The 15,854-nt window shown below is 36.8% G+C and overlaps 1 protein-coding gene across 2 annotated transcripts in view; it reads right to left on the bottom strand.

Moving 5' to 3' along the window:
* Window positions 1-14,706, bottom strand: part of LOC121868864 (N-alpha-acetyltransferase 35, NatC auxiliary subunit-like) — a 32,135-nt gene extending 17,429 nt beyond the window's left edge. Inside the window, exons 1-5 of one of the 2 annotated variants that reach the window (XM_042369859.1) lie at window positions 14,582-14,706; window positions 11,014-11,055; window positions 8,959-9,032; window positions 1,702-1,847; window positions 649-872 (exon numbers count right to left, since the gene is read on the bottom strand). In XM_042369859.1, coding sequence (XP_042225793.1) covers window positions 649-872; window positions 1,702-1,847; window positions 8,959-9,032; window positions 11,014-11,055; window positions 14,582-14,640 — 545 coding nt within the window. In that variant the 5' untranslated portion in view covers window positions 14,641-14,706. The remainder of the gene's footprint in view (window positions 1-648; window positions 873-1,701; window positions 1,848-8,958; window positions 9,033-11,013; window positions 11,056-14,581) is intronic. The other variant, XM_042369860.1, reaches the window with a different exon arrangement.
* Between the last annotated feature and the right edge of the window lie 1,148 nt (window positions 14,707-15,854).

Here is a 15,854-nt window from a genome sequence, read left to right as displayed (position 1 = left end):
TGGCCACCTGTGTCCAAGCGACTGACGGGTCAAGCAGCGCCCACAGGCCTAAATTGTTCTTTGCTCAGGTTTGGGAATGTTTCTTAGGGAAACTTCTAGGAGGCTTCTTAGCCCAGAACCCCCCAATTTTTTGTCAGGATCTTCAGAAATCCAGATTTTCCCGGTCCGGATCTTCGAGGGTTTACTGTACCATATACAGTATGTTGTAGAGGAGAGCTTCAAAGTTTGGGTGAACACTTTGCTTGAAATCTTCCACAAAGGCAAAGACTCTGATGAACGGGCATCTCTGTGATTTATGAAAAGATTCCATTCCTGAAAACTCATTCATTTATTGATACTGTACAGTATTTCTTAAAATTTATTGTGATTTTTTTCATTAAATTTCATTATAAGAATATAAAATGCCCTTAAAAAATTTAGTTTTTCATGATCATTGAGCACACAGTGGTAAGCTATTTTTTTCTTCAAAAGCTACTTCTTAAGGTGGCTCCAATATTCTTTCAATACTTAAGCATATCTACAAAATAAATTGTTCGTATGAGATTTAGATTTCTCTGATCAACACAATCAGCTTGAAGCAAAATTAAGATATACTGTTCCAGCCTATCTTTACAGGTCATTATAAAAGATAACTACAGTACTACATACCTATGAACAATGTTATTTATAATTGCAATGAGCTTCAAAGTTTGTATGGAAAATGCTCTGAGTGCTCGATCTTCAATGCTCAGAGGCTTGTGAAGGTAGAGGCAGGTGAGGATGGTTTGTGCAGCAGAGTGGCCCTCTAGCCAGGTCACCAAGCAGGCCAGCATGGAGTCCATTATACCAACCAATTCTTCCATCGTCAGATTATTCAGTTTTAGAGCTCCAGCCTATCAACATGCAAGCAATTAAAATCCTAAAGTAAAGCAACTTTTAGGGTACAAACACATTTTAGATATGGATCTGAGGTTTGTAGTCTCAACCAATTCTCTCTGATTTTCTTTCACCCTCTAAATTTTGTTCATCTATTCCAGTTTCTACCTTCCTCTGGCCCTTCTATCCTCAATTTTGCCCCTTAATATCTCTATAATTACCCTCATCATCTCTAATTATAGGCTCTGAGTAGAGTATACTGTATATCACTTTCCTTATTCTATAAAATTTCAACATTTATCTCTTGTCCAACAAATATTAGTACAGTATTGTACTCTACTTCAATTGTTTTCTCTCTCACCATTAGTGTCTTACAGCCATTTTCCATGCTGCAGGGTCTCTTGCAGCCTCTTTTGTCAGGTTCTTAACTCTGATGTCATTTCCTAACACCCACAGCACTCCTGACATTCTCCCAGCTCTCCTTCCTTCCCTATTTAAGACTCATGCACCTCTTGACCCAATGTGTCTCCTTCATTTTCTCCACATGCCCAAACCATCTCAGTTTATCTCAACACAAAAATTTGTCAATTATCTCAAAAACAGCTGCCTCTTTGTATTCCTCAACCCTTAAATTCTCATTGGCTACTTGTGTGGAACCCAATTATATGCCATCTCAATGTCTATAAATACTATGTACAGCTTTCTCTCCTTCCCTACTTATTTCTTTTGCAGTTGCCTATCCATTAATAATGGCTCAGCAATTTAAATTCGATAAAAAACCAAAAAGGGGATCATTTACACACTACTACTGCTAAACAATGAACTGCATCTGTTTGTAATACCAACCTTAACAGCTTGGTCAAAATTTAACACCTTCTTGCCTCTGTTACACATCATTCCTGCATCCATCTTAGGATCCATCATCTCTATGGCAGACATGGCTTCAAAGAGTCCAAAAATATCATCATGCAACAGCTCACCCAACTGCAAATCTGGATGAGAAAGAAATTTTTATTTATTTCACAAATTAATACAGTAATCTAAAACAATGCTGATTCCTTAAAAATATTTCAAACAGTGACAGTCATAATAATTTTCAAATGTTATCTGATGAAAAAGACAATGAATTGAACCTAAAATAATTACAGTAAACCCTTGCTATTTGCGGGTTTGCGAATTGCGATTTCGACTATTTGCTGTAAGCAGATAGTGGCTAGCTTATGAGCTCCTCCCGCAGCGCAACGAGTCACCCCCATGTGCCCGGAGTGTCTCCTCTTCCTTTGTTTGTGCTCAACCATTGCTTGCGATGCAGCATCTCTTGTGTCGTACTAAAAACTAAAAGACTACCCTGTGCTAGTGATGCTAGTGGAGAGAAACATTTAGAGACCTCAAAACCAAGAGGAAACAACTACCAATCATGATGTTTTTAAGAAAGAACCAGCTGCTTGCCCAGCTGATTCAACTCCCTGACCTACTCGGGCAGCTGCTGCCGCTGCTCCCCCCCGCCATCTGCCTCTCCACCAACCACCACTGCATCACCCTTTTCCAACAGTGATCCTGATGATCTTATGCTTCAGTAACCAGTTTTCACCCTACTGTACAGTACACTTCATCAAGCTCCAGACTTTCACAACTATCTGTGCGGGTTGGGGTCGATATGCTCCGAAATTTTACGTATGACTAGTGACAGCCTCATACACCAAAATTTATTGTCCATGGTCTCATATATACACACATACACCCACTCCTTGACTTACGACGGGGTTAGGGACCCAGATCCAGGTCGTAAGTCGAAAATGCGAAGATAATACATAGAAAATCTAAAATGGTTGTCTCTTTTTCTTCTCAGCACCACAAAACTCTCACTTTTAAGCTTGCCAGCCATTTTAAAGGGAATTACCAACGAAAATTTTGTCAGTACACAGCGCAATCACTAACGGCAGGACTCGAAAATACGTACATAATTTGAAAATTTTTTGGTACGACTGGGTCGGTCGTATGTCCGGGTGGTCGTAAGTCGAGGAGTGGCTGTATATATATATATATATATATACAGTACTGTATACAGTAAAGCAGTGATTCTCAAACTGGGGTCCGTGAAAAGTTTTTGAGAAATAGTGTGTTTAACGTTTTGTGAGAGATTTGGCGATTCCAATTCGCAGGATATTTTGTATTTGGGTTGAATTGAACAAATGCTTTGGACTAAGATTCATTCTTTGATTATTGACAATATTTGTATGTGTCATGGTATATAAGGGGTCCTTGGTTGAAAAAAAGTTTAAGAACCCCTGCAGTAAAGCCTTGAATAACGACGGTAACGTGTCCTCCATTATTGCAGTGTAAGGTAAATCATAGTATTGTGAATCATTAATTATCATTAAAATAAAGCAATAATAATGAGATGTGCTCCCAAGTGTGACCTTCTCATAACTTTTGTGTGGCTTTTTACCCTCTTTTCCCCCTAAACAATACAATTAATGAAAATGCAAACTATAGTCTTTAAAAAATGTTTATGAATGCTCCTTATACAATATAGATGAATAATAATAATAATATCACACAAGAGATGGGACGCTATTATTGTTGTCAGTGTTTACACCCATAATGTCAGTTATCCATCTGAAACAAGAAAATAAGACCCTGGTTGTTGTTGCAGTAAAATTAATGTAAAAAATATGTATGTTTTAATTAATGTTATTTAATGTACTTTTACAGTAAAGGTAACTACTAATGTTAAAGAAAAAAAGAGAGTGATAGTGGAACGGCAATGTATACTCGTGCCCTCAAGGAAACCACGTCATTTACCTTAAGAATATGTACAGTAGTAAAAACCACTATCAGTGCATACTTTGTGGGAAACAATATGAGACCATGGACAATAAATTCTGGTGTATGAGGCTGTCACTAGTCACAAGTAAAATTTCGGAGCATATCGACCCCAACCAGCACAGACAGTTGTGTTAGCTACTGTACAAAAGATTCATTATTGTTCATTACTGAATATGTATTTGATTGAATTAATGTTCATATATGTGAAACGAACAATGCAATTCATTAATAATACGTAGAATATTAAAACACACAAGAGGAGACGAGACGGCATTGTTTTCGTTCATGTTTACAACACCCGTGTCGAATGACGATGGTTCTACTTCTACAAAAGAAACTGAAGAAATAAGACCCTGGTTGCTGTTGTAGTAAAATTAATGTAAAAAAAATTAATATGTATGTACTAAGTAATGTTATTTAATGTTAATAAATGGAACAATAGAAGTAGATAACCATTAATGGTAAAGAAAAAAATAGTTTGGGAACGCCATCATATGTAAGTGCGTAAAGTACTGTATACAGTGGTCCCTCAGTTATTGAACAATTCATTCCAGAGGGTCGTTCATTAACCGAATCCATTGTTTCAATGGGATATTGGGTAATTGGTTCCAGCTCACTGAAAAGTACATACAAAGTAAAAATAAAATGTAGTAAAGTACACTTACTTTGAGGTGTGCATGTAGAAGGTTCCTGGTTGATGATGATGGGAATTAGAAGTGGGGATGGAGGAGAAGAGAAGGAAGTGGAGATGGAGGAGAAATCACCATTCAGGGGACCCGTGCTTGATGCACTGCGCTATATATTATCAATATGTTAACCAAATTTCGGAATAACCAATAATTTTATTGTAAAAATGCAAAAATATTCAAGACACCAACAAAATAGATGTTCACTCCACTGTCAACAAAGCCCAACTGACTCCTGTTGGCTGAGTCAGGCATCTGATGGGTGCACAAAAAACTAGTTCCCTGTAGTACTGCATATACGTATTATCAATATGCTAAATAAATGTTAAAACGACTAATAATTTTAATATAAAAAATGCAAAAATATTAAAGAGCACAACTTTCTTGATATTTACTCCACTGGCAATGAATGTAAACATAGAACAGATTACTGAATTGGCAGACTAGCCCATCAGATGGTGCTCAAAACAAAACGTGATGTTCATAAGGATTTCGTTAATAAAAGTTTTGTTCGTTAACAGAATTGAAGATCCTTTTGGGAGGTAATTCGTTAACCGAAATTTAGTTAATCGAACCGTTCGTTAACCAAGGGACAACTGTATGTGAAAACATCGTCATTTCTCTACATATAAAAGTAACACTTATTACTGTCCATATACAGCATGTTTTAAATAATACTTACGAATGAAAAACAAAAATTCTACTCACAAATGGTGGTAAAGTCTAAAACATAAGGACAGCCAATGAATTATTGTGCGAGTGTTTACTCAGATGATTTTCTCAATCAGGTTCAACTCTGGCTGAAGCTAAAGCTTTCCATAAAGATATCATAGCTGTTGCTGAAACTGTTACTGAACCTGAAGTTGTTGATTTAGCTGCTTATGATGCTGAATTTGATGGTGTAGCTGAAGTTGATGGTTTAGGCCTCTGAATGATAAAGCTGTCAAAAGAACCTTGCACAGCCACTTTCTTTTCTCATTATACATCTTTATGTAGAGGTCATTTGTGTATTTTATGTCCCTGTTAATTTTAATTCTTCGTTCTGTTAATGGAGCCACTTCAGAAAATATGTTCATTGCTTGCTCCATATAATATCCACAGACCTCTCACCTTTTTCATATTGTTTTAACACATCTTGTTTCTCGGCTAAGCTCAGACACTTTCTTTTAGCTTTTGAACCAGCACTACCATCACTTGCTCATGTTGAATAGATGCAAGAATGTCATAAGAAACCTGAGAAAGTTTTTCTCCTGTTCCTGCTCAAAGGCATAAAACAAAAGACCCGCCAGCTGTGACTGTTTATACTAGTGATGCTGGCATCACCCTCACAAGCCCGGCAGCCTCTATGCGCAAGGTGTGTTTTTCTTTTATTTGCATCATACATATTGGGATTTAGTTATTATTTATATGAAAATGTAATTTTACTTTATTTTTTTATAATAATTTCGTCGTAAATACGAAGAAAATAACGGTGTAAATTGAAATGGGTCCTAAATTAACCAGGGTCTTAAATATGAATCGTCGTTAGTAGAACGGTCGTTATGAGAGGCTTTCCTGTAAACAGTGTATGTATATACAGGGAACTAGTTTTTTGTGCGCCTATCAACCGCTTGACTGACCCGCCAAAGTGTCAGTTTAACTTTGTTTACAGTGGAGGAAACATCGTGTTTGTCGCTCTCTTGAATACAGAGTATTTTTATGTTTTTACATTAAAATTATTGGTCATTCTGAAATTTAGTTAACATATTGATAATATATAGCGCAATGCAGTGTTGATTTAAATAAAATAATCTTAAATTACAGCTAGTGTACTTTATTGGTGAAATTACTGCAGGAAATTTTAAAATGACAAATAACTTTAATACAGTATAATAAAAATGCAAAAATATTAATGAGCACAACTTTCTTGATATTTACTCCACCGGAAACAAATGTAAGCATAAAACCCATTACTGTATTGGCGGACTAGCCGATTAGCTGATGCGCACAACAAAATGTGTTTGTTGTAAGGATTTCGTTAATCAAAGTTTTGTTCGTTAACCGAATTGAAGATCCTGATGGGAGCTAATTCGTAAACCAAAAATTCGCTAATCGAACCGTTCGTTAACCGAGGGACCACTGTATATTGTGCATTCCAACATTACGTTTGCTACTGGTCTCCTATAGTGATGTGTAATACCCGAGTAAGACTGAATAGTGCAGTAGCAATAGGCTAAACAGGAGGTGAAATGTAAGTAAACAAAACGTTCGAGTCTGTGGGAGTCGGTTACCGCCCAGTTACTGGTAAGGTGTCCATCTCAGGAACATAATTAAGTTTTTTCTGCTATGTTTTTGAGATGTTTGCGAATTTGTGACGCTGAATTTATTGATGAAGAATTGAAACACATTCGTTCCATTGCACAAAAACTTGGGTACCCTTCATTGTTTGTTGATCATTGTTTTAAAAGGGCTAAAAAATCCTTTCATTCTACTCAAACCAGGTGGCAAATTCCTACACTTAGGAATATTTTGACTACCTTATCGCAATGAATTTGTCCCGTTAGTTCAGTCCCTTAAATTATGTTGTTTTTAAGTATGACTCAACCATTACCAATTTATTAATCAAGAGTAGCCCAACTTTGAATGTAAATGGAAGTGTTTATTGTATTCCATGTAGCAAATGTAATGGAAATTATGTAGGACAGACTGGGAAAGCATTGCAACTCGGAATCAAACAGCACAAGTACATTATCAGAACAGCATCTGAAAGCAGTGCACTGTTCGTTCATGTTAGGAACAATAATCATCCCAGTGATTGGGAAAACAGCTTAGAAGTGTACAAATCATCATGTGTCACAGAAAGACTTCTGGTTGAAGCTAGTTTGATTAGGGAATTAAATTTCATAAACCTTAGTGATGGTCAGTACAAAACTGATATGTTACATAAATTTATTTGTCAGTGGCCCAAGGTAAAAAATGCTTTGAAAGCATTGGAGTTAGAGTGCGGGGAGATATGATAGAAGTATTCAAGTGGGTGAAAGGAATCAATAAAGGTGATATAGATAAAGTTCTTATAATATCCGAGCAGGATAGGACTCGGAGCAACGGATTCAAGTTGGATAAGTTTAGGTTTAGGAGGGAGATAGGAAGGAACTGGTTCACAAATAGGGTGGTGGACGAGTGGAACAAGCTTAGCAACTTTGTAGTAAGTGCTGGAACGCTGGAAAGTTTCAAAGGGAGGCTGGATAGATTCATGGATGATAAGAGTGATAGTAACTCTCGACAGGAGCTGCCATGCACAGGCCAACCGGCCTATTGCAGACTCCTTATGTTCTTATGTAGGATAGATGATTAGTGGGTCCCATATTTTTGACCTGACTTAACTTGAATAGTCACGTTGCCCTTTCTCTTAAGCTCCTCTGCGTGTGTGTTGGTGTGCGGATTAGTGGATGGCATGATTATGACCTGACCTCATGTTTAATAAGGTCACCCTGTGTATTTAAGCCTCTCTCTGTCCATGTAATTCAGTTGCCTCTGAAGATGTCTTGAATAAAGACGAAAGTTAAGGTGTTCCATTGTTTCCCTTTTCCCTGTGTGATTTTATCAAGATTTATCTTCTCCACATTTTCATTGTGGATTTACATATATATATATATATATATATATATATATATATATATATATATATATATATATATATATATATATATATATATATATATATATATATATATATATATATATATATATCATATGTAGTTGCGCGTGATCCAGGTATATGCTGATAACCACAAGGAAAGAAGAAAACACGAAGTTCCCAAGCGCTTTCGTGTAATTCACATCTTCAGGGGTGAGTACAGACTAAGGAGAAGTACAAAACAAGGTGTATATATAAAGAGGAGGGTGAGATCAGGTCCACAATGGTCAGGTATTAGGTAATGACCCTACTAATCTTTAAAAGCACCGCAACGGTCGGTAGTCAGGTCAGAGGGTAAGGTGACCCAACCTTCTCACCTGGTTACAAATCTTCTTAATTACAAAATTGTCCAGTTTGTACATGCCATTACTCAAATTCATGTTGACTGCTTCGGTATGTTTAATGAGACTAGATTCTATGATGTTCCTACTATCAATTGAATTACAAGGTAATATTGAGGAGGCATTACCCCAGTCAATGCAATGCTTGTTATCCCTCAAATGAACAAACAGAGCATTGGATTCCTGGCCTGTCCTAACACTATATTTATGTTGTTTAAGTCTAGTTACAAGATCTTTACCTGTCTGGCCTAAGTAAAACATATTACATTCCTTGCAAGGAACCTAATAAATGTAGCCACCTATATTGTTGGGGGAGCTCTTGATTAACATTTGTTTAACAGTGCACGAGTCTATATATATGTACCTTGTTATGTACTTCTCCTTAGTCTGTACTCACCCCTGAAGATGTGAATTACACGAAACCGCTTGTGGTTATCAGCATATATATGTGTATATATATATATATATATATATATATATATATATATATATATATATATATATATATATATATATATATATATATATATATATATATATATATATATATATAATGAAAAAAAATCCTTACCCTTTGTAGCATGGAAGAATTCAGATGTTATATTGATCCAATTATATGTCACCTCTGGTCTGGGGGGCATGGTGCTGGAGCAGAAACAAGACACTAATTAATGTTATTAATTCTGAAAATATTGAATTATTATTAATGATCATATTCTGTTACCTGTACAGTATATCAGACTTGAATTTTTTAGGTAAAATAAATTTTTTAACCTAATAACCATCCTAGGGAACCATTGTTATTACACCAGCTTAGTCTAAGGGTTTAGCACCCAGTCAAATGCCTAAAATTAGTGGCTGAAGACAACTCAATAGATTATCCATACTGTACCTTCTCCGTACTGTACTGTACTACTGTATTACCAGAACACTTAAATAAAGGTTCTCTGAAAAACAAGGGCCACCACTGATGGCACTGTGGAAGGTTGTGAGGTGAGAGGTTCACCTGGGGGTGGGGAGGGGGGGTTGATTTTATGACGGCCTTATGTACATACTGTATGAACTAATCAATAAATACCGTATGAATTATGAAGCTTCTTAAAGTTATACAGTGGGGTATGCTATAACGAACGGATTCTACTACGAATATTCCTATAAAGAACGGTTTTACTGATAAAATTGAGAATGCTATAACGAACGCGGATGAATACGGGACTATTTCGTCTGGCGCATGAATATTGTTGTGCCGCGGCTCACAGCTAGAGCGTCAGGCGCCATATTGGTTCATTGTGTAGTCAGTGCACCACTGAACTTGTTGAAATTTAGTCTTTTGATGTGGAAATTCGTGTTTTTTTTATAACTATTTTGTTATACAAGTGTACAATTGTAACAATGAATCGTCAAAAGCGTGAGAAAGCTAATAACCCTTGAAACTAAGAAAGAAATCATAAAGAAACAGACAAAGTGCCTGTAAGACAGTCACCAAAGAGGGCTAGGAAGGATGACTCCTCTCCTTCCAACTCTTCTTCATAATTCTCTCCTCCCCCCTCCTCCTCTGCCTCCTGTCCTGCATACTAACAACACTAAGGTAAGATAAAGTACCGTATTTTTTTACAATTTCCACAGAAATTTTTCAGTGTTAAGTGGTTGTATTTGGGGGCCTGGAACGGATTAATCCTATAACGAACGAGGTTCTAGAACCAATTAGATTCGTTATAGCATACCCCACTGTAAATGCCGTAGCTATATTTCAGGGAGCCAGATACAGTACCATGGTATATGATGAATCAAGAATTTTTCCCTCCTTGATTTTAATACAGCATTACTACCTCTTAAGATCATTTAATACATAGCTATAGTAACCAGCTTAGATAAATTTGACAACTAAGATGTGTATTATGACTTGTTTCACATGTTACTTCCACTCAAGCGATAGTAGTTGCTTCGACATATAAGTACAAGGCTAATGATATGTCTTAAATAATAATTACCCAGCCAGGTTGTGGTCTTGTACACTAGGAAGAAGCAGGTGATGAGTTTAAGGACAAATAAGTCATCAAGGATGTGAAATATTTGAATGTACTACAAACATAAAGCCTATAAAGATGAGTTATAATTTCAATGTTTTTAATTTCAAGTGTTTGAGATAGCAGAAACTGAGACCAACTGGGGGACTGGGTCTTTAATTGTTACTGTGTATACAACCTTGGCTTGTATACACAGCAGAAAAGCAGGCAATGACTGGACTGTCTTTTCCCACTGTTTATGATAATACAGTACAGTACAGTAATGAATAGTGCCCCCCACCTGCCAAGTGATACTGCACTTGCCATGCCCTCTTTATTAAAATGTATCCCAACAATAAAGTGATGTTCAACCATACAATTACATTCCCCAAATTCATTATTTTTCTTGGTCACATATAATAGGCCACAGCTACTGTAGTCCTTCTATATGTGACAACTGAGATGTGTTCCAGCCCAAAAAAGTTCGACCCAGAAATCCAAATTATATACTGGGATGCACTCCAGTCCAAAGAATTTTGATCCTAAAATCTAACCTAGCAATAATAAACATGAATATTATACTAATGTGATAATGGAAACTGTATACAGACTGTAGTCACCTGAGCTGAAAATTTATGCCGCTTGTAGTTGGCCTAGCACCGCTGCAAAAGAAAACAAGTATACAAACACACTAAACAGGCTCCCACTACAGTACATGACCACTGCCAGCACCACTGATTGCTGCCTTATGTATTGAAGATATTTTTACAACAAACATAATTCTGCATAGGTTTTCTGAGTTACTTTAGCTTTGGTAGCGTTTGATTTAATCTCTGTCATAGTAAAGTGGATAAAACAGTGAGTAACTTTTGGCAATGACCTTAACCACATCTCACCACACATATACCTGTTGCTGGTTTAGTTGTGTTTACATACTGTACTTTTTGATATTTTTACAGTACAGTAATTTTTCTTGTATTCTTTAATATTGCAGCTAAAAATCTATAAACGATTCATGTTAACGTAGAAGTATATATGGGTTACAGGTATTATACGTGTGTACAGTCTCAAGCCCTAATTTCTGATCCCCCACCCACCCTGATTGGAGGGGAGTTAAAGCCAGGGATCGTTTCCGGGCGAAGGCTCACTGTGTTGGTCATGCACAACTCACACATGAACATAAGGTGTTACACGTGAGGCCATAGTTCGACAATTGTTCAGTAGGTCAAGCTCGACATTAAGGACAGAGCTGGGGAAGCCAGTACACAGTACAATATCTCAATAGTACTGTACAGTAAATACAGTACAGTACTGTATTAGAGGTTATTATTGATCATGATGTTGAAATGATACCGAGAATTTCGTAAATAACACAAATGTCTAAATAAACGGTATCCTAAAGTTGTACTAATGGAAGCTACGTTAATGTACAGTACAGTACAATATCAACAATATAATAATGACAACACATGTCCAATAAAAGTGGTGGACGATCTGTTTCAATCTATCTGATAGTGTAATGGTGGCAGTTATTTCCGGAATGTTGTATTCAGTTGTTAAAGAAGCTTTTGTAATGTCGAGGTGCCATTTCATGAAAGTCTCTTATCATATCCTTGTTGGTCTTATAATACTGTACAGTACTGATAAACCATTGCTCTATTTCAGAGGATTATCATACCTACATGCTAAAAGCATCAAGCGATATTGGTACACATGTCAATGATGACCGAATTAACTAATACAATAATGATGGAATATACTGTTCCAGAAGACTGGAGGAAGAGTGTGATTGTGAATACAGTACTTGCAAGGGTAAAAGTGATGCACCTGAATGTGGGAACTACAGGGGCCTGAACCTGCTAAATCAGGTTATGAAAGTTGTAGAAAGAGTGTTTGAGAAATTGATAAGGGAGAGAGTAGATATAAATGAAATACAGTTTGGGTTTATGCCAGGTATGGGGACTACAGAAGCAATATTTATGGCCAGGGAGCTACACGAGAAATGTCTACGGAAGGAGAAAATTATTTAATAAAGTGGGGAATGAGAAACCTAGGAGTTGAGTACATAGTTCAACTGGTTATGGCATTATATGAGAGTTCAAAGAACCTCTGTAAGAGTAATCGGTAAGTAAAGTGAGGAATTTGAAGTGAAAATATGGGTTCATCAGGGGGTCAGTTTTGAGACTTCTTCTGTTTATCATGGTGCTGGGGGCAATATCATGGGACTTTAGGACTGGTCTGCAATTACTGGAAGCATTCATGTGTACAAAATGGTTACTGGAAGCATTTATGTAAACAATCAAAATTATATTAGCGTGATATCTGATTGGATATACCTCAGTACCAGGTATTCAAAACAAAAAGATCAGAAAAAAAAAGCTGCAATTCCTAGTACAGTACTTATTTCCGACTTTTTTATGTAAAAAAAAAATGTTGTCTTCAGTGGTACGATACTTAACAAAGTGGTCTAGCCTGAGCACCAACTTGAGGAACTTTCTCCACATAAGATAAAATCTTTCTTACCTCACTTAAATGACAAAAAGTAGACGAGGAATGTCTTTTGTGTAATAACACTTTTTATAGCCAAAATTGGTAGAGGAAGATGGCAGACAGGAACTTTCCATGCATGCCATGATTAGACTGTAAAAAATTATTATTTTTATAAAAATAAATTTTTCTCTATTTTAAGAGAATTAAATAGAAATTAATTGTAGTATGTGAGGTTTGGTCAGGTTTAGTAGCTTAGTTTTCTTCATTTCATGAATGATAAATTATAGAATGTAGCTGTATTTAAAATGAAGTAAAATAATAATAAATCGGTATTATTGCATTTTCACACCCCACATTGCTACCCCTAATCTATTATCATATTCGAATAAGACGTCTAATTATAAGATAATTTTCTTCTATTACATTACCGTTGCAAATGTATAATAACGGAGATAGCATATCCAAAATTTTCTCTATTTTCTTCCATTAATCTTCCGCCATTATCGCCTACCTCACCTCCCACACTGCATGTCTCGTTCATAAATCATCACGCGCATGCGTTCCCGTACACGTCACATAGCCAATCAGAAGCGTTTTTTTGGCAACCAATTAAAATAATTTGTGGTTGAATTTGCGGTATTTTTGGCCCAATCAAATTTTATTTTCATTTTGGGTGTCATATTTCCAAATTCAAATTTATTTCCGACCATGAAAGTCTGCAATGGGTGTCACTTCAATTATATGGAGTTGATTGCGAGTTTTGGGGGAAAAAAACTAAGAAACTATAGCACTTTTTCGATCTCATGGTGTTCTCCCGACCTCAGTAAAGTGTCCTATGTGCAAGAACGAATGTAAATATCACGACCAACATATGTAGCATTGTGGTAACTCGTCCCTTATCTCAAAGACAAAGAAGAGACGGCCAATAAGGTGAGAAATAAGGGATTCCATCATATGGTGAGAGTCGGTTAGGTTAGGTTTGGTTTATGTTTTTCTGGTGTATTTTGTATTCGCTTCGCCATTATTTTTTTTCGGAAAACGCCCCATGAAAAATAAATCGATAAAAAAACCCCGGCCAATTTCCGACAGAAATGAAGGTCATTATCGGTCTAAATACACTAGAAAAATATATTTTTGACTTTCTAACAGAGTTGGGTGCGCTTATGAAAATTTACCTAACAATCTACGAACAAACCAATCCTCAAATTCAGAAAATAAACAAGGCAGCAGTGACAGAGACTGAAAATTGTAAACAATTCTTAAAGTGAAATTATTCCTCTTGCATTTAATGTCAGTTTCCCAAGGTTATTTTTCTTTACCTTCTATAGATAAATTTCCTTAAGTTGTAGTCCTAATTAAGTGGCATAGGTATGCAAGCATACCTTTGTTCACATAAATTATACAAATGAAACCTACACTCTGTTGACCAAAATAAAATTATAACTGCATGAATATTTAACAGTAAGTGTTTGGCTGATGGATGGTGCATCATCTGATAACAAATAAAATATCCAACAGATAAAGTCACTAAAAACCCGATGATAACACATAAAATACACTCGGGTAATGGGTGTGAACTTCACCGTCAAACAGGTGGACATTTTTGGGCGAAGTTCACCGAGTACTTCACTTTTTATTGTTACTGGTGGTAATAAAATACGTTATTGGACATCTGTGGTTTACAAGACGTGAATTTACCTGATACTGGGGGTGAAATCATTTCTTTCGAGCGAGGTGTCTGTGCTGCTCGCTGCCATCTTCAATGTTTACATCGGCACTCGCCTCCACAGCCGTCAACGTCCGAATTCTTGCATTTGGCTACGCATTACTACCAAGGAATGTATATCACAAGGAACAATTAATTTCACCAGAGTCAGGCAATATCTATTAGTTGGATGCTTGTCCTGGAGATGACGCTGAATCGTCTGCGTGTTCATAAGCTGGCGAGCGTGGCGGTAGATATGAACATGGCTCCGACCCAGCGCCCTGGCCACCGCTGTGTTCTTTGTGGGAAAAATAAGGAAATAATAGAGTTAAGGTTTCATTTCTTCTCAGATAGAAAAGGTAGAGTACTTTTTAATTGGTGCACACAACTTTCCAACCCCAAATCTATTGTGGGGTTCAGGATGTTTGGTTCACACTCAGGATGGGATGGAGAAAGGAAACTCACAATGTGCTCTCTATATACATGTTGTATTGGATGTACAATGCAGCTTGGTGCTGGGAAGGCAGCATGGTTACAAGCGTGATGTAGAGAGAGCTGGTTGGTGAGGACGCTCAGAGGAGGACCAGCCTGTGGGTCGCCATGCTCGCCGGCGGGAGCGAGGACCACCAGCCAGGCGGAGGAGGAGAAGGTGTTACTGGCTGGTGGCACTGGGTAGAAAAGAGAGGGTGGTCACAGATTGGTTAGGTTTATATGTTTAGTGTTTTTTGGTGTATTTTGTATTTCCTTGGCCATGATTTTTGTCGGAAAACGCCCCACGCAAAACCTCCGATAACTAAAAAAACAGACAATTTCCGACGAAAATCAAGGTCAAAACCAATCAAAATACACATAAATACACTAGAAAAACAGAATTTTGACTTTCTAACAGAGTTGTTTGCACCAATACAAATTTACCAAGGTAAGTTCTTAGTTATATGTTTGATTCATAAACAGTGACGGTTAAATTGCAGTTAAATTTTTAATTTCACACTTATCGTACCAGACATCCGGGAGGCAGGTCTCTTGTTTGTTACTTTGTGTTGTGAACTTGATTGTCCAGTATCACCCGTCGAGAACCCCCCCCCCCTCCTTTTATAGTTATTTATAGTGTAATTTTATCTTTTAAAATTTACAATTAGAAATGCAGGAAACCGTTAGAAAAGTAAGAGCATGGTTTGTTTACATTTCCCCGTGAATGTACAGTATATATCACCCAGGGGCCTAAAAGTGAGCTCAAGTTCTCAACTGGCTCAGCCATGTTAATAT

Source organism: Homarus americanus, unplaced genomic scaffold (genome assembly GCF_018991925.1).
Source record: "Homarus americanus isolate GMGI-L3 unplaced genomic scaffold, GMGI_Hamer_2.0 scaffold30535, whole genome shotgun sequence".
Taxonomy (NCBI): domain Eukaryota; kingdom Metazoa; phylum Arthropoda; class Malacostraca; order Decapoda; family Nephropidae; genus Homarus; species Homarus americanus.
Note: the sequence above shows the minus strand (reverse complement) of the source record. Positions and strands in the feature narration are given on the sequence as shown.